Source organism: Ursus maritimus, unplaced genomic scaffold (genome assembly GCF_017311325.1).
Source record: "Ursus maritimus isolate PB19 unplaced genomic scaffold, ASM1731132v1 scaffold_11, whole genome shotgun sequence".
Classification (NCBI taxonomy): Eukaryota; Metazoa; Chordata; class Mammalia; order Carnivora; family Ursidae; genus Ursus; species Ursus maritimus.
Window position 1 is genome coordinate 30,656,728 of NW_024423453.1, and position 18,084 is coordinate 30,674,811.

At 45.2% G+C, this 18,084-nt stretch overlaps 1 protein-coding gene across 1 annotated transcript in view; it reads right to left on the reverse strand.

The window, feature by feature from the left end:
* The window catches only part of MAML3 (mastermind like transcriptional coactivator 3), a 399,902-nt gene extending 382,515 nt beyond the window's left edge, over window positions 1–17,387 (reverse strand). The window contains 1 exon segment of the mRNA XM_040626328.1: window positions 15,561–17,387. Coding sequence (XP_040482262.1) covers window positions 15,561–16,031 — 471 coding nt within the window. The 5' untranslated portion in view covers window positions 16,032–17,387.
* Window positions 17,388–18,084: the final 697 nt, after the last annotated feature.

Below are 18,084 nucleotides of genomic sequence, written 5' to 3' on the forward strand. Positions count from 1 at the left end.
CAACGTGGCGTGCACTAACAGGGCAGCCAAGGAGACCCCTCCAGAGGAAAGTGGAGTTAATTAGTCTTTTTATGCACACACACATGCCAGCTTCACACATTTAAAAAATAGACCCATGCTAAGCAAAGGGCCTATTTTAGCACTGTCTTGTAAAAACTAGATAGACGGGTACTCTCTCTCCTTTCTAGCAGTAACTCTGGCCCCGACATATTTTCTGGCTTTTGCTATTCTAGCCTGAAGAATGAAGAGGTAACGTGCAAAAACGTGCATCCATCTAAAAAGCACTAAAACAAAACACAACAATTTTCACTCTCACACGAACTGAGCACCCGTGAATTAACACATCGAAAATTAATTGGCATTCCTGTACAAAATTTTCCTTTTGTAATGTAGCCACTGGGCTGCTATGGAAAAAGATCCTAATTTACACTGGCTGAACGAATGATTTGATTAGTGACCAAAGTAAGGAGGCGTGAATGCTCTCCAAGCATGAGCTTTTCCGCATGGCCTGAGTCAGCCACCGTACAGTAAGGCTGGCATGGTGCCAAGAGCCCTCCTGCCAACGAGACTAGAAGTTTCTGAAGAGCTACCACAGACCCAATGCTGGGAGAGTCCCCCAAACAAAAGGCGGCCACCGAGTTCAACAACTGGCTTGCAATGGCACCATATGCTCCACAATATTGTCCTGCTGCAACACTGGGGCCTGTCTTCAGTGTTCCCGGGTGCTGCACAGCTGTCAGCCCATGAGCTGTTTTATCATTATTTTCACTGTTTTATTACTTTTCTGGGAATTCAAATCAGTGTAACCGCGCTTGATGCACTGGGTGAAAAATGGTGTCTCCCTCCCCCTCCTCCTTCAACCTAATGAATTGCCTTTTTTCATATCAAAGAGTAATGAGCACCAAACCACATAATATTTATTCATGGAACAAAAGACATAGGAATGGAGGGGGTGGGGGAAGCAGGAGCAGCTCCTGAGTGTGGAGAGCAGAAAAGCTGGACATTTTAAAGGAGCTCCTCACTGCGATTTCCAGTGACACTGGGTTCAATTTTTAGGGAAATCCAAACCTTTCTGCTCTCTCCAGTCTTTCCCTAGAAGCCCTCCATCCAGCAAGACCCGAGTCAACGCTTAGAGACCCTGCTTGCTGAGAGCTGACAGTAACCAAACATAACTATTCCTGTAGACTTGACAGTGAACTGTCTAAGCCTTTTCTTTCTCAGTGGACTTCCCCTAAAAAGCCTTTTCTCTCTCTTATGAGCATTAAACCAGTATATCTAAGAACATTTGAGACAGATCCTTTACCCCCCCCCCCCATCATCATGGCCTCCACTGTGGATGCGAACCGGATCTGGCCCAGGGAAGAGGAGCCATAGAAATAATGGCACTGTTGGAGACTTGCTCACCACAGATGACATGACTTTTACCCTCCTCCCTTTCTGTGTTAATCTCTCACACTTCATCTTCAAGTTTTCCTTCTAATCCAGAAAACAGAAAATAATGTACAAGAGTAGGAATAACTTAACCCAACCCATGGTTAATCTTCCTTATAGACATTGAGACAATTTAATTGTCCCCTTTACAAAGGATCCCCAAATTGGGAGGGGCAGGAAGGACTACTAAGTCAAGTTAATGCTAAATGAGCCATGTTTCTTGAAGGTTTCCCTGAATACATGAGCCCCAAAGTGAAAGGAAAACTACTCTTTAAGGTAAGATAGCTATTGAACAAGGTTCCTCGAAAACAACCCACACTCACGCTAAGAAAGAGATTAAAGGTAAAGGGCGCGGGCAAACCATGTGAAATTTTAACACCAGTGGCTGAGCTGCTGTTTCTTCCTCCCACGTTATTCCTCAATGTCTTGAATTTCTCCATTTAAAAACTCTATTTTGAGAATTAAAAAAAAAAAAGTTTGTTTAAACTATGAAAAATATTTAAATTTTTAAAAAATCAAAAAATAACTCATTTCTTCCTATAACCTATGCCATCCAAATGTTGTGAATTTTAACACTGCAGAATTTCTTATCTGGATAATTTCCCTTAAACCCAGAAATGGAATCCTTTTCTGAAGCAACCTCTTGCTTCTTCCTCTTAGTCTCATTTTTGTAAGTCTGTCAAAACTAATTATCTCTTTTCTCAAATTTATGGCTCTTCAGTGTATCATAAACACATATATTACGAAAAGTTGAAGAAACAAGTGAAGTGTGCATTATACTGTGAAGGAAAAGACAGACATAAATAATTATTCAAAGTATCCACACTTTGTTAATAAAGTAATGAGAATGGCATTAGAAAGTGTGAATGGAAATACCAAAGCCAGCCAATCTCCCTTTCCTCTCCCATATGTGGTTGTCCCCACCTCCTGAGCCAATCCCAGAAACTCCCACACCATCACTTTAGGGTAAGGAGGGAAGCAAACTTCTCAGGTGTGCAATCCTCTGACATTCTTGACCACAGATAAACATGAAGCCTACCAAACCAGTGCCACAGACAACCTGTGTCTCAAAGAAGGGAACAAAGACACAAGACACAATGCTCACAAGCACACACGGTCATGAAGCGCCCTGCTTTGAAACCACTGTTCCGTATTTCTGAGTGTTCCAATTCCAATCTGAGACCACAACTTCAAGTTCATAAAAGGCTCCTGAATGATTCATATCAATCCTTTCAACCTAAGAACAGGATCAAACACTGAAAAAGCAACAGCCCATTTGAATTTCAATAGCCTAAGTGCCAGATACCCCCCATCCTCAAAGCACCAGTTCATCCTACTTGGTCACCTTCAACGTTATCACTGCATGTTCCTAGTTCGGGGTGGGCTCCGGACGTACTCCCCTCTAACACGGACAACCCGCCAAAAATCCCGAGCATGGTTATTTACTGTTACAGCAAACAAGTTCTTCGAATATTCCTTCAAAGCGTTCTGAGAACTAAGCAGCACGAAATCCAAATCTAAAATCATTGTTTCCATACTTCACTGAAGAAAATGAACGTGTTTTTAGAAACCCAATAGCAGCTGCAAACCGTTCAGGAATTCCTAGTTAAACTGCAAAATACGCTTTCCACCATTTAGCCACAACAACAGCTAAACTGAGAAAGTTGCTTCTTTATATAAAACCACCTCTGTTTACCAAACATCAGAGAACCTCCCAGTAAAGGGCCAGGGCAGGATGGAAGTGGCCAGGGAATGTTGCAATCCACGAGGTGCCGAGGTGCCGGTGTGCACACTCCACTGTGAGGAAATACCTTAAGTGATTAAAGATAAACACCACCTGCACACTATAGCCACACAGGCTTCTCCGGGACGGACGGGAGGGAGCAGGGAGAGAAGATGGCCTGAAATACCACAGTGGATTAGAACGGGGGACAATGGGAGCCCTGAACAGAAGATGGGAACGGGCAAAGGGAATGTATGTTTTACCCCCCCGGGAACTCTGGCATTATTATCACTTAGACATGCTGAAGCTAAAACCCAAGAAGAAACTATTTCAAGAGTTTTATCTCTTTTCCTTTCCTTAGCATCCAGAAAATTTTGTTGAGCTCTGACATGTCAAATTTCTTTGCATTAATGTGAACGTTGACCCCTGACCCTCCTATTTACGAATTTACATCCAGTTATTGAACTCTCTTTAAAAAACAAATAAAACTCGAAAGGTTTGAAATACTTTTCGTAAGGTATGTTTAAAAAAAAAAACAACTCCACAATAAGGTAAGACTTCATTGTAGTCATTTCTTTCCTATTACAAATCATCTCTGGGCCCTTTCAGCCGGAAGTAAGAAAATGCTTTCCAAAGGAATTAGAAATTAGAAGTTTATTACAACATAGGTGTGATCTCAATAGCCTTTGGAAAACAGGTTTTATCTAATAATATAATCAGACGGCTATGAAATAACCAACATTCAAAACATGTAACCATTTACCTGTCTACAATCAATATAAAGGTAAATGTTATACTTCGTGCAAAATGCAAGGTTCGTTCACCTTGTGCATAGGTGAAAGTCATCCCTGAAAGAAAACGTTCTAGTGCTAGAAATGAAAGAAACAGATCCAGGAATATTCAGAAGCAAACATGAAAAAAGTACGACGACACTCCTCAGAGGGACAGAAAACTAGCAAAACTCAACTTGACTGTCAGCAGCAAAAGTGCAAGGTTGAAATGTTACTGTCTGACCACAGCAGCAACGTTAAGGAAGTTTATCATATTGGATGGCCTGGGTAGAAGACGAGGAGCAAGGTTCGTACTTGACATACAGGACTAACTCCTGCGATTTAAGCTGTTGAAACAGAAGCCATCTCGCAGTCTTTAGGCCGGAGCCCCCTTCCCTGACGTCTGCACTGAGCCGCAGTAAGTTGGCTGGCCACAGGTTTTGGGTGGGGGGGGGGTCTCACAAAGCTGCTCGGTGACTCAGCTACACGGCAGAAAACGGTTACTGTTAATCAACACGAGCGTCCTACCCGGGAACAGAATGCCTAGTTGATCAGAATCACTTGGTAGAGAATGACCTTTACAGTTGAGGTCCCCAATCACTTACACTCCTACCCTGGGTTTGTTTCTGTGGTTCAAGTAATTGCCACCTACATCCTGCACAAGCTTCCAGGTCCTACCGCCCTGTGACAAAGGCGAAACATGAGGTGGTGATTAAAAAAAAAAAAAAAAAAAGACGGGGAAAGGAGGGACACACAGGCCAGAGCTCTCTGAGGCCAGGACACAGCAAAGCGGGGATGCTCGTTATCAAATAGCAGCACCAGGTCAGGACCAGCACCCTGCGAGACACCACATATCTTAATTTTGGCTCCTGTTCAAACGGATCGTATAACCTAAAGGAAAGTCGAGTAGGTGAGGACTGTTCCTTGGCAGAGCATGGTTATTTCAAAAATCCAGCTGCTCGCACAACCTTTTCAAGAAAGAACACTTCAGGCAGGTGAAGGCAGAATAGTGTTGTAGCTGAGAACCCCGATTCTGGAGCCAAACTGCTCCAGCTATGTAAAAACACAGACCACAGTTCCTAGCATCTCGGCGTAGGGCAGCCGCTATGCCGGAGGTAAATCAAAATGACCAAGAACTCCAATCGAGGGCCGTCTTCAGGCCATTTCAGCACACATGTATAATGAAAACCGATAGGACTTCTCACTGTCTAAACAAACGCTGTAAGGTGACTGTCGAGGCAAGTCCATTTGGATGCATTTTCTACAGTTGGCCAGGTCAGCAAGTTGTTATTACCATGTTACACAGATGACTGGATTAGTCAGGGTAATTTAACCTGTAGGAAGTGGCAACTCACAGACCTGAGATTTTTACGACCTCTCAAACCTGCCCCCACGGCCACCCCAGGTACTATAGCACCAGCGGAAATACATTTTACAAACAGAGCCACACAGGTGTGTGAAACACGAAGCTCAGGAAAGTAAAGAGAACTACAATCTCGTTCAAGAAAGTGAATTTCCCACTTTCACAGCATGAATGGGTACTGGTTAACTAGACTCCTACTAACTTCCTCTTTAGGACCAGATGAAAAGAAGGAGTCATTCCTATAAGATACGTTGCCAGCCACACGACCTCTAAAAACTAACAACGTTCACCCTAGTTTGCCAAGACCAACACCCGCTACTGCAGTTGACACTTTTTTTTGAAGCCGTATTTTTAAGGAAACACGATTATCATTTGCTCTAAAATGGGTTATAATAAGATTCAGGTGCTATATTAAACCATATTAGATTAAGAGATTTTTTTTTTTTTGGTCAACCTTTTCTGTTTATACATATTACGTATATAGAAAGAAATCCAAATCTGTGCGACAGAAATGCTCACATATGTATAAGGAATATATGAATAAGGATGTTCATTGCTATAGCGTTTAATTGGCAGAAATTGAGAAACTACAAGAGTGTCTATCCATAGAGGGTCATTTAATAAATTATGGAATATTTATACTGTGGAATGCTATATAACAGTTAAAAAGAATGAATTGAGGATCTATATGTAATGACTTGGGCAGATCTCCAAAATATATTATGTGGGAAAAGTGAATCTCAGAACCATATGTACGATTCCATTTGTGTAGAAAAAAAGCTAACATGTGATGATGTACAATATATAGTATATATGTAAGCGAACAGAAGAAGGTCTGGAGAGAGATATTATAAACCATGGAAACTTTTGAGAGGGGGTAACATGAAGGAGAAGACTTAAGTCACTTCTTAAACTACTTTCATTTAGTTATTTATTCAACAAATATTTTGAGTTCTTCCGACATACAGTAGGTCTTTTTCTAGTCATGATGATATGAAGATGAATGAAGAGACAAAATTTCTGTCCTCACTAACTGGTATTTTATTTCTATATTGTTTAAAAGTTTTTTAATTTAAAAAAGATGTCATGGGGTGCCTGGGTGGCGCAGTCGGCCAAGTGCCTGACTTGGTTTCGGCTCAGGTGATAATTACCGGTCATAAGTCCGAGCCCTGCACTGGGCTCCGTGCTCAGCACAGAGTCTGCTTAAGATTCTCTCTCTCTCTCCCTCTGCTCCTCTTTCCATGCGCTCATGGGTGTGCACGCTCTCTCTCAAATAAATAAATCTTAAACAAAAAATAAGATGTCATAGCCCCTTCTCCAACACTTAGCCAACTGAACAACTTTTGCTGGAACATTTTCACTCATCAAGACAGCCCATTTCATCTTTGAACAGGTTTAATTTTCATATAATTGTTTTTTTTACTATTAAACCAAACCTGACTCCTAATAACCGCCAACCACTGATCCTAACTTTATCCCCTTGAGGCCATAAAGAGCACATCTAATCCTTTCTTCACTTGACAGCCCTTCAAATATTTTAAGAAAGCAATCATACCCTCTAAGTCAGACTAAACACCTCCAGGTCTTCCAACTGTTTTTCATATGACATGGTTTCAAGTCCTTGCACCTTCCTGCCTGCTTCTTACTAAATGTTCTCCTTTGTCTAATTTCCTCTAAAAGCTTGATGTTAAGCCGTGATCATGATGGTACAAGTGGCACCTAGTCAAAGAAAAAAAAAGAAAAGAAAGATGATCACCTGCCTCATTTTTAACAACCTTAATCTTCTTCTCCACCACGCCAATGAATCCTTTCCCCACACAAAGAGATTTCCTTTGAAAAATAATGACATAAAGTTACAGAAAACAATGCAAGAAAACCATAGCTACAGGAAGCTTGCAAGAAGATACAAAGCATTTAGCACTCTAGGATTTTCCTGAATGTTAGTTTATTAATGACTTCCATGAACGTGTTCTCATAAAAGCACAAAACCATTTCATACAGCTCATCTGAACTATGAAACCGCATCCTGCAGTGTGCGTCCGATGAGGGCAAGGATGCCCCTTTCACCACGGTATCTCCAGTGCCTAGAAATCGTGTCCAAGATGCAGCAGCTGGTCAATACCTAGTCATCAGATGTTGGCTTATGTGTGAGTGAAGCAAGCCTCCAAACACTCAATTTTAAGTCTGCACTTGGGCAGGAGGCAAACAATTAAGTGATAAGCAAGTAACTCATAAAAATAGGCCTAGCACTTGTGCAGTGCCGTGAAGTCTTTGGGACTCCAACATATATATTCATTCGTTTGGGCCTAACAATCACTCCATGAGGTAAAAACAAATGACTACTGTTCACCTTCTGCCAGGCAAGGAGACAGAGGCGGACAGTCACGAAGTGAAAAGTCAGATGGGCCCATGGCCGGAGCTGACATGCAGCACAGCGGTCCTTTAACTCCTTCCAAGGTACCCTCGGCCGCGCCTCCTCCTTTCTCCACTCCTCAAGTAATAAGAGTGTTTTTGAAAAGCTGTGAGTAAAGCCACACTGTGTATTTTCAACATCCTAGGGGAGCTCCTTATTTAAAAAGCAGGGATTCTCAACAGCAGCAACACTGGTATTTTGGACCAGGTACTGAGGGCACAGTGTAAGATATTTAGCTTCATTCCTGGCTTCTACCCGCTGGACAGCAGTAGCATCCCTCCAGTGTGACAACCAAAAATGTCTCCCAACATTGCCAAATGTTCCTGGGGAGGGGAAGGGAGCAAAATCTCCACCGACTGAAAATCACTGATTTCAAGGAATCCTATAAGTAGTAAATCCATTCAATGGCAGCGGTAATCATTTAAGACAGCATGAAAATATTTTAGGAACATGCTTTTTCCGTATACAAACGATATTGCCATTGGCTCTTGAAAACATATACATTTGAGTTTTTATAAGGTCTGAAGGTTCAGAATAGACTCCTAAAAACACACTTCACCTCTGTAAGCTCCCAAGACACCAGGACACTGTCTGCTTACCACAAATGAGCAAAACCGATCATCTCTCTCGTTTCTCCCCCTTGCCGTCCTTCTCAGGTGATGCCTCCAGAATCTTCATCCCCTTTTGTCTCTCCTCCCTTAACACTAGCTCCTTAAAGCCCTTTCCTGGGTACCAGTCCCTTTAGATTCACTCTCAATCACTGAGCTGCTTTCAGCATCTAACAAACAATCAAAGAAAGAAAAATAACCAACCACTGTGAGAATAAAGGGCACTGGTAGAGCTGGTCTTTTAGAGCCGCGCAATCCTTTTGAGTCAGGGTTACAACCCAGGTTGAATCCACACAAACACTCACAGCACTTCAGCCTTTCCCTTTGAAGGGGAAGGAACCTCTGTCCAGACATGAGTTTTCTGGAGGTGTCGAAAGATACTGTGAGAGGGGAGAAGAGATACACAGTAATGTACCCTAATAACGTCCTCACGTGCACAAGTAGTCACCCATATAGTTGAGGGCTTGAAGGGTCCACAACATGAAACATTACACAGCCAGAGGTGGAGCTTTAAGGCATCAGAAAGGTAACTCTGGAGGGTGTTCATCAAAAATTAAATATTTCACTCCAGTTTTCTACAGTGGTTAAGCCATTCATTGCTAAGGAGGATGAATGTTCGTTATTTGTATCTTAAAAGATTCTACTTTAGCATAAAGGTCATTCCAACCAATGGGAGGTCCAATATAATTAAAAAGAAGTGTCTAAATTATTCTGAAGGAATCACTTTCCTTTTGTCAGAGGAAGTACTGCGAGCCTTTTGAGATTTTTATTAAATTCCCCCAAGAACAGTACGCACAGCTTTGCCTTAAAAAAACCTGAACCATAGCAGGAATTTCCTCTCTCTGTGCACGTGTGTATGTGGCCCTGAGGGAATGCTGCGCTTCTTTCCCAAACAGAGTTGCTTATCCAAAACTCAAAAGCTCCTCAACTGTGTAACAGATGCAACAGCCAGGTAGACTTAAGGGGGGCGGGGGGAGAAGGTGTGCCCCTTCTCTGATCCATTAAAGGAAACTATGATCTTTAAGTATTTATTAGACAGCAGGCTCTCAACTTCACCCTCTGAGTAATTTTTCCAACCTTATTTGTTTAGTTCTTTAAGTTTTCCTAGGTTTAAACAAAAAAGTTTTTTGTTTTGTTTTGAACTTAGGAGAATTCATCAGTTCTTAGCCATAGCTGATTTTCCAGAAGTTACATTTCCAACTGGCAAACCATGAATAATGAATTTTTGGAATGTGTCAGTCTGAAAAGCATGCTGTATTTTTAATGAAATTTAATTTGGGGGATCCTATAACTTTGGAGCAGTCATCTGTAAATCAGCTTTGTTAAAAAAACAAAAAAAAACCAGAAACCAATGTCAACTTAGTTTGAAACAACAGGAAAGTAAAGCATATTATTTTACTTAAAATGTCATAAGAAGGGGACATAACTCAGGCCGAAGCTGTTGAGAAGTCACTGGCATCAAGCCTAATGCTGATTAGAAAACAAACAAAAACTGGTTATCCCCTTAAACCTAGCTAGAATAATACTGAAAAACCTACAAAGTATATACTTAGTCTTGGATGCAAGAGTGTGATTTAGCATTTTAACTTCTATGAAGCACTATGAACTATGTAGCAATACTGCTGAACGAATGAATTGAAATTTTAAAATTCAGCCTATTCTCTATTATTTGTGCTAATGAAGAGTAAATGGTATATAAAATCAAATCCATAATTAATCCAAAATAATTGGCACCTTCCCCAATAGTTTCATTAGTTATGAGAGGAGGAAACACTGAAATTAAATTTCTCTTCTTATTGCTTCTTCCCACTCTTTGGTAAAGGTGCTAAAGGTCAGTGAAAAGACCAAAAGGTTGGCAGCAGGAGGGGAAGAAAAAACAAAGCAGCTACAGGGTCTGAAAACTGGATAAACAGCCTCTGATTAATAGAGTGAAAAAATGCAAAGCTATTTGGGAGAGTTAAAAGGCAGATGTTATAAAAATCGTGGGACTGAGTTTTCAATATGTTCCTCTTTATGAGATTTTGAAGTCTGGTTGATTTCACAGTTCTCTATCATGAGTAATGTGGAAAAGGTGCCAGAATTTAGCCTTTCTCAGCTCAAGAACACAGTACAGAACTGTTAATTAACAAACACAGAGCGCTAATCACAAATAAAAGTCCATTCTATTAAATAATATATAAGTACTTCAAATGTATCCGAGAATTACTATGTGACGTGCAAAACGGTTTATTATACTAGATTCCTTGTATGGCAGTAGCACTAAGATGAGAAAGAGGGAAAGACACCCCCTATTTCAACCAATGGAAGAGCTCTGTCAGGAAACCTCTTTAATAACAGTTGGCTATTGGTCTCAGATGTTTATAAAATGACTCTATGTAACTCTATTTTAATGTTTAAAATTCTCATCTTTCTTCCTACAGAAATGTCAGTAAACTATATACCTGGACTGTTTATTTGCCTCCTATCAGGTAGCACAAACCTACAAAGATTCTAAAACTTGCCCTTATAATTCTGAGTCAGGATAGAAAGTATCGAATATACCACCTGCCTGAAAACTCAGCTCCCTTGGGAAGGAGCTCGGCCTGAAGAGCATTTTGTAGATTATGATTAATGATTAACTAAATGTGCTTCTACTTTTCTGATCTCTAGCTGCCCAGTACTAACTAAAATGCACCACGACCAAAGAACATTAAGTAACATAATTAAATATGTATTGGAGCTTAAAAAAAAAACTTAAGAATTAAAAGACAACACTTGTGAAGCACAGAGAAATGAAATTCCAGAAAGTTTTTCACAAACTTAAGGCACCCCCTGTGTGGGCTATGGAAGATGGAAGGCTTTTCAAGAAGCAACTGTCAATCCTATCATCCAGGATAGCAGTGGAACGGGATAAGCCAATGAAAAGTCTCCTATGAAAGATTTAGAAATGGTTTGACATTACAAGCCTGCCAAAAAACTTGGATACAGAGCCAGTAATTTACCTTCAACAGGATAAGAAATGGGAAACCAGATTCATTTATAAGGAGGGTTAGCACTGGACTAATATGTTGACATTTCCTGGATCTGTTCTAGGAATGGATGAGAAATTTTTGGATAGGTTGCTGTTTTCTCCAATACTCAGTAATTAATAAGTATATAGTCAATTGAATTTTATGTGATAAACTCTTCAGAGCAAGAACCACACAGATTTTTGCGGTCTGTAAACTCTGTATAAATTAAGCACACTCTGAGTTATAATGGCACTAACAGAGTGAAAAGGTCGTGAAAACACAGGACTGAACCAGGTCAAGTAAGGCTACCACCATTTTGAAATTCTGAAGACTGCCCTGTCATGCTTTTTGGTGTGCCTGAATGACTAACCTCTGTCAAGTCAATCTATCTTTGACTTGAAAATGAATTTGTGTCCATTGGAGTTCACCTTAGAATTTTAACCAGGCCTTCAGTTCCAAGTACAGGGAATGCACAATGTCTCTTGTTACCACAAATAATTAAAACTATTTTCGGAAAAGACACCTTTTCACCTGAGACTCTCTAATAGGTGAAATCAAGAGTTCTCACCAACGACTCTGAGGGACAATCCCTTCTATATAAACAAAGTGCATGTGTGTTGGGGGGAATGGGTGAGGGTCATGTGACTGACTACATGTCCAGAAACCCTTTACCTGACACACTGCGGCTTCAAGCCAAAGCCTTTTTTGAGCTTCCTGCTCTCTTAAAAGACGGGGCTGTTAGGGGTCCACACAAAACCTAGGCTCCTTCCAACAGCCTGGAAGCAAGGAAGATTCCTACTTCACCTCACCCATCCTGCTTTTTGTTTGTTTTTTGTTATTCACGCCTATGCTTACAAACGTATAAGGTAAGAAAACAAATCAAAAGAGGTAAAGAACTGATGAGACTGCCTTCTTAATCCAAACCAGGCAGAAAGAGAACTAATCGATATTTAGTACTTTGGATATATTGGCCCTAAGAAGGTAAACAATAGCAATAAAACAAAAAAGAATCCTATTCATCTTTATTTTTATCATCGCCATTATTATTATTTGGCTCTGCTTGATTATTGCTTTTCTTTGGGGCTTTCCAGATAGACAGCCCAATCTGAGAACTAAATATAATTGCTCTGTGCCCCACCAGAGCCCAACTATAATCCAGCAGCCAACTCAAGAAAATGAATATCAACATTGTTTTTTCTTTGCGACCTCTGCTTCCAAGATTTTATCTCATACATAGACTAAGTGAAAGTACTCCTTCATTTCAAGGGCCAATGTGAATTTTTAAACTAATGATTTTTAAAGAACAAATAAGCTTATCAAGAATGAGATTATTTTCTTTCCTTTTTGTGGTACATAGAATTTACATGCAACTCTTTGCTTAAGAATTAAGGCTGTTTATTTTCATTGCACTCATCACACATACTTCCCACGGATATCAAGGGGAGATATATACGTGAAATACAGTTGAAGCTAGAATATACTGTTCCGTACATAGCCTTGGCATTTATGTCAATCTAATCAATGGGCTAAATTATTGTCACAAAATTGACAGACAGAATTGCTATTTTTCAGACAATCATTTTTCAAGTCTGTTGTTAACTTGCTAAGCTGGGATTCGCTATGGTATTTACAGTTCTGTCTCCTCCATTCAAGAAAGCATTGTCTTTGCATTTTCCAAAGTAAGCTCTGGCTTCAGCTTGCTACTTCCTTCCAGGTAACCTCAGGATCTTCGACTTCCTTCCACCTGCGGGTGTGTTACAACCCGGCTGCGCACACCCAGAGTCCTCCCTCTCCCCCTCCGAAGGCCTACAGGGCACCCTGGAGAGAACCTAACCTAAACACGAAAACTTTGTGGCCGCTAACTCTACTGCTCTCGCCCGCGATCAAAAGCGACGGGGCACCGGGAAGGGCACGGGCTTTTGTTCCACTGTTGCCCAGCTGGCGAGCTAACGCCACCGCAGTCCTCCATCCCGACAGGTCGGGAGAAATTGCGTGGTGCTGAGATTTTGGAGCCTCACGAAAAAAAAAAAAACCCACCAAACCCTATTTTTACGCAATTCGTGCGTGTGGGGTGTACAAACACATGAAAGGAGGGCGTGGAGCAGGCAGGCATGAAATTCTCAGTGCCTTTCAAATTCTACTTCAGTCTTAGCTCCAGAGTGAGTCTCCCCATCTGTGGAAGGGCGCGAGGGGGGCGGGGAGGGGGAGACCACGCGGACTGGCGGAGAAATAAGTAAGAGAACGGCATGCGAGATACAGTCGAGATGCAGGTCCGGCCCCGCCTCCGGGTACAATCAGAAAAGCTACAGTGTCAGTGGCTTTCGGCTTCCTGTTTGTAAAGCCAGAACCTCCCTCCCTGACTTCGGTGACAGACGTTCTTCCTCAAAACAGAGTCCGCCTCTTCTTCGCGCTCGGGGCAGGATCCGGGGCCGCGGAGTGTCGGGCGCGCGGGGCGCGGGCGGCCCGGGAGGAGGGGGCAGGGCCGCGGGGCGCAGCGCCCCTCCCAGCCGGGCGGCCTCTGGGGCAGAGCCCGGCCGCCAGGCGGACAAAGCGCCTCCCGCTCCCTCCCCCACTGCTGCGCACCGAGAGGGAGGGGGAAGGCGGGCTGGAGGGATGTGGGAGGAGGAAGAGGAGGGGGAGGAGGGAAGGTGCAGCCGGCGGGACTGGGCAGGATCGCGCCGAGGAGGGTGGGGAGGAGGAGGGGCTGGGCGGCCTCGGAGAACAGGGAGGAGGGAAGGATTCTTGAAGCCCAAGATAAACAAATTGTTCCTCTTCACGTGCGGGGTGGGGGGAGGTGGAGAGGGTGGGGAGCGGGCGCTGTGGCCTCTCCTCTTCCCCTCCCCCTAGCCGGCTCTTTGTCACGGAGCGCCGGCCGGAGTGCCGGGCGAAAGCCCGCGGCGGCACCGGCACCACCCCCGGCGCCAAGGACTCCCAGACCCGGGATGTGCGCGATTCCTAAACGGCATACTGAGGGGGCCGCCAGCGCCCGGCCCTGCGCCGCCGACCGAGGGGCGTTCTGCAAAGGCAACGGGAGACCGCGCGCGGCCTTGCCGCGCTCCTGGATTCCCACAGCCCGGCCCACCCCGCACACACGCGCGGCCCTAAGCCAGGCGGCGCGGTGGGGGAGGGGGCTGCAGACACCTTTCCCAAGCTTCCGGCCTCCCCCCCCACCCAGCAAGGAAAGCAAAAGAACCGGAGAGAGGAGATAAGAGAAAGGATTCTACCCTCAGGGTTAGGGGGTGGGAACTGCCCCTTCCTCCCCGAGAAGTTAAGCCATTGGCTGCTCAGCTACCTCGAACCCACCCACCCAGCCATTTAAGCCTCTTTCACCTCTCTGCTACCTTCCACTCCTCTGGGCTTATTAGACTAGCTTGGAAAGTTGGCGGGGAGTGGGGTGGAGGGTGAAGCAGGCTCGGTGCAAGCAAGTTTAAGAGGAGGAGGAGAAAGAATCTCCAGCGGAATTGCGTGCGGGACCCTGGGCGCGGGCCGGGGGGCGTAGCTCTCCCCTGCTACACACGCCGGACCGCTACCCCCCGGACCCTCCCGGCCGCTCCACCTGCCGGGCCAGCCTCGGGGCTCGAGCGGCGAGAGAGCGCACCCGCGCCCCGCATCCGCGCGCGCTCCCGTGAACGCGCGCACGCAGCCACCCTCGCTCGCTTCTCACCCACTTCAAAGTTCATTCACAAAACTCTCAGACTTTCTCAGCCCAAACGGGGTGAGCTAGGGAGAGGAGGCGAGAGCCTCTCCCTTCCCCCCCCGCCCAGGGGTTGAGGGCCTGGTGCCCGCCCAGAATCTGCGACAGCATCAATTTCTCCCTGCACTCGGCGGATGTGCTGAGAGGGGTGGGCGAAGGGGGACGGGTCCGGGAAGGCGAAGCGGCAAGGCAAGGGGTGGGGTGGGGAGTCGTGAAGAGGAGGAGCGAGGTTTCAACTCTGGGTTCACTCTCTTTCAAATCGGTATCTAAGAAAGGGAGGGGGGAAAACTTTTCCAGTGCCTCACTCCGACGCTCCTCCAGGCTCCCTCCGCCCCTCGCAGTCGTGACTGGCTTCTCCCCTCTCGCCCCCTCTTCCCCAAATCTGACAACCCTGACAGATTAACAGGTAGCGACGACGGCAGCTTTTCCCTCAGAAAAGTTGATGTTAACCCTTCGGCTTCAGCCCATCTCGCCATCGTGCAAATCAGACACCCGTTCCCCCCCATGTAAGAAGCTCCACGCCCCCCCCCACGCGCGCGCCCCACGCCTGCTGCCAGTGCGCCCTCACCATGATCAACGTGTGGTTCCTCTGCTCCGCCGAAGCAGCCTCCGCATCTTGCTGGGGTTTGCTCTGGTGCTGCTGCTTGCCCGAGCCGGCGCCCGATTTCTTGGCCCTCTGCTCCAGGGTCCGCTGGTAGAGGCTCACAGTGTCCCGGCGCTCCAGCTCCAGCTGCTCCACCTGAGCCTGCTGATACCTGTTCTCGCAGTTGACGTGGTGCCGCCGGCAGCCCTCGATGCGCTGGCGGAGCCGCTCCACCACCGTGCTGTGCTTGGGGACCGCCGCTGAGCCGCCGCCGGGGCCCCCGGAGCCGCCGCCGCCACAGCCGGCAGCGGGGTGATTGCTACTCGGAGCAGCGGGAGTACTATTGGGAGTATTATTCACACCGATCCCGGCCCCGCCGAGGCTGCTGTTCAGGCTACTGTTGATGCAAATACTACTGCCATTCGCGGCAGCAGCGGGGGCTGCGAAATCCCCCATCCTGCTCCCCGGGCACACTATTTTGGAAGAACTTTTTTTTATCCACCCCCCTATCAGCCTCCTCCTTGGGTCCAAGAATTAAAATAGTTTAAGTGGAACGCGGGGGAGACGCAAGCACATGGATGGAAACAGCGATCCCGACGGGGCGAAAAAAAGGGGGAGAGATTTTGGGGTGGGTTTTTTTTTTTGTTTCCTTTTTTTTAAACTGTAAAGCTCGAGGGGAAAAAAAGGGGGGTGTTATCAGAATACCATCAGACACCTATCAACAAAAAGAATCACAACAAACTGAGCCAGCAGCAAATCGGGTTGCAACTCAAGGGGAGATCCGCTCCTCTCCTGCCTTCTTTTTATAATCCATTATTTTCTAATAAATTCCAGAAGATTTCCGGTGGTTGGCAAGCATTTTCTCCCTACGTACCGAAAAATACACCCCATGTACACACACAAGCATATGCCTCCGGTGCGGACACGCGCGACACACACTCACTCCACACCGCATCGGAAAACGGCAAGCTTGCTTATTGCATTTTCCTTCCACAAAAAAGTTTTGGTGTTTATGCCGCCCCGTGTTCTCAAAGTACTTTGGCTGCTCAGTTGCATTTCACAGGAACCTAGATATCGAATCCTCGGGCTGGGGGAAGTAAACACATGGACAGTCCGAGGCGACTGCAAAAGTAGATCGGTGAAGTCCTTTGCAAAACGCCGCGCGGAGAGCAGCCCCTAACGCTCGGCTGGGCTGCCGCTGCCGCCGCTGCTCCTGCCACCATCACAATGATCAACTGCTCGCCGCCGCCGCCGCCGCCGCCGCCTCCTCCTCCTCCTCTCGCTCCTCCACCTCCTCCTCCTCCTCCATGCCAGCGGAGTGATATCAGGACGCGCGAGCTCAGTAAACACGGCAGCGGCGGCTGGAGGCCGTGAGACAAGCCGGGGGACACGGCGCAAAACCCGGCCCGGACTCTCACCCGGCAGGAGCGGGCGCGGCACGCACCGGCACCCGGCTCCCGCCTCCCTTGCCTCGCCCTCCCCGCCCCTCCACGCCCCCAACCTCACTACTACCCAGACTGGAAGCCAAGCTGCCAGAAAAGAGAAAAAGAAAAGATTCTGGGGGATCTCGGGAATGAATCAACTTTTGACCTGTGTGTGTGTGTCTGTGTCTGTGTGTGTCTGTGTGTGTGTCAGAGAGAGTGTGCGCGCGCGAGCGTGTGTGTGAGCGCGCGCGCGCGCGCAGATGGCCGCGTGAACGCGCCTGGCTAGATTTCCTTATTCCAAGCGAGGTATAATGCAAGCCCAAGTTGTTGTTATACATTTATGCATTATATTGCAGAACTGTGCATGACCAGGCAAAAACTGAAGCTTCACAGCAGTTGTCTGTCATCCCTACCCATGTGGAAAGAAAAAGACAAATGAGTGACTCGTTTTTTAAAACACAGGTGATAAGTCTTTGCTAGTAATAACCCTGGTTATGGACACTTGTTCAAACTCTAAGCCAGTCTTAACACACAAATGCCAAATTCTGAACAAAAAGAAATAGGCACCAAAAAACTTGGAATTTTATTTAATTCGCTGTACGTGATTGTTGTTATTAAGGCAATTATTGTTTTACTTACCCTTGGAAAAAAATTAAAATAAAGCAAGCAGGGACTTGGAGGTGAGACTAACAGTACGTTTTAACAGACTGTTTTGAACACTAGGTGCTAATGACAGCAGTAATTAAGGGTCCTTCGTAAATCAAGTGGAAAGATTGCAGATTTCATGGACTAGAACTATAGGAAAAACACAGCATTTCACAGTTTGTCATGACCAAAACAAAAACAAGCAAAAATAACAGGCTTACCTTATTACTAGATATATTTCTTTCTGCTTAAACGAATGCACAATAAGTACAATTAAAATGGAATAACTACCACAGAAAGCAATCTAAACTTTCCTTTATCTTTCTAGATATTGAATATCAAAAACAAAACAAAACTAAAGATCAAATATCATATCCTTGAAGCTGGACTTAATTGAATATACATAATTTTTTAAAAATGTAAATGGAGAAACAGCATTT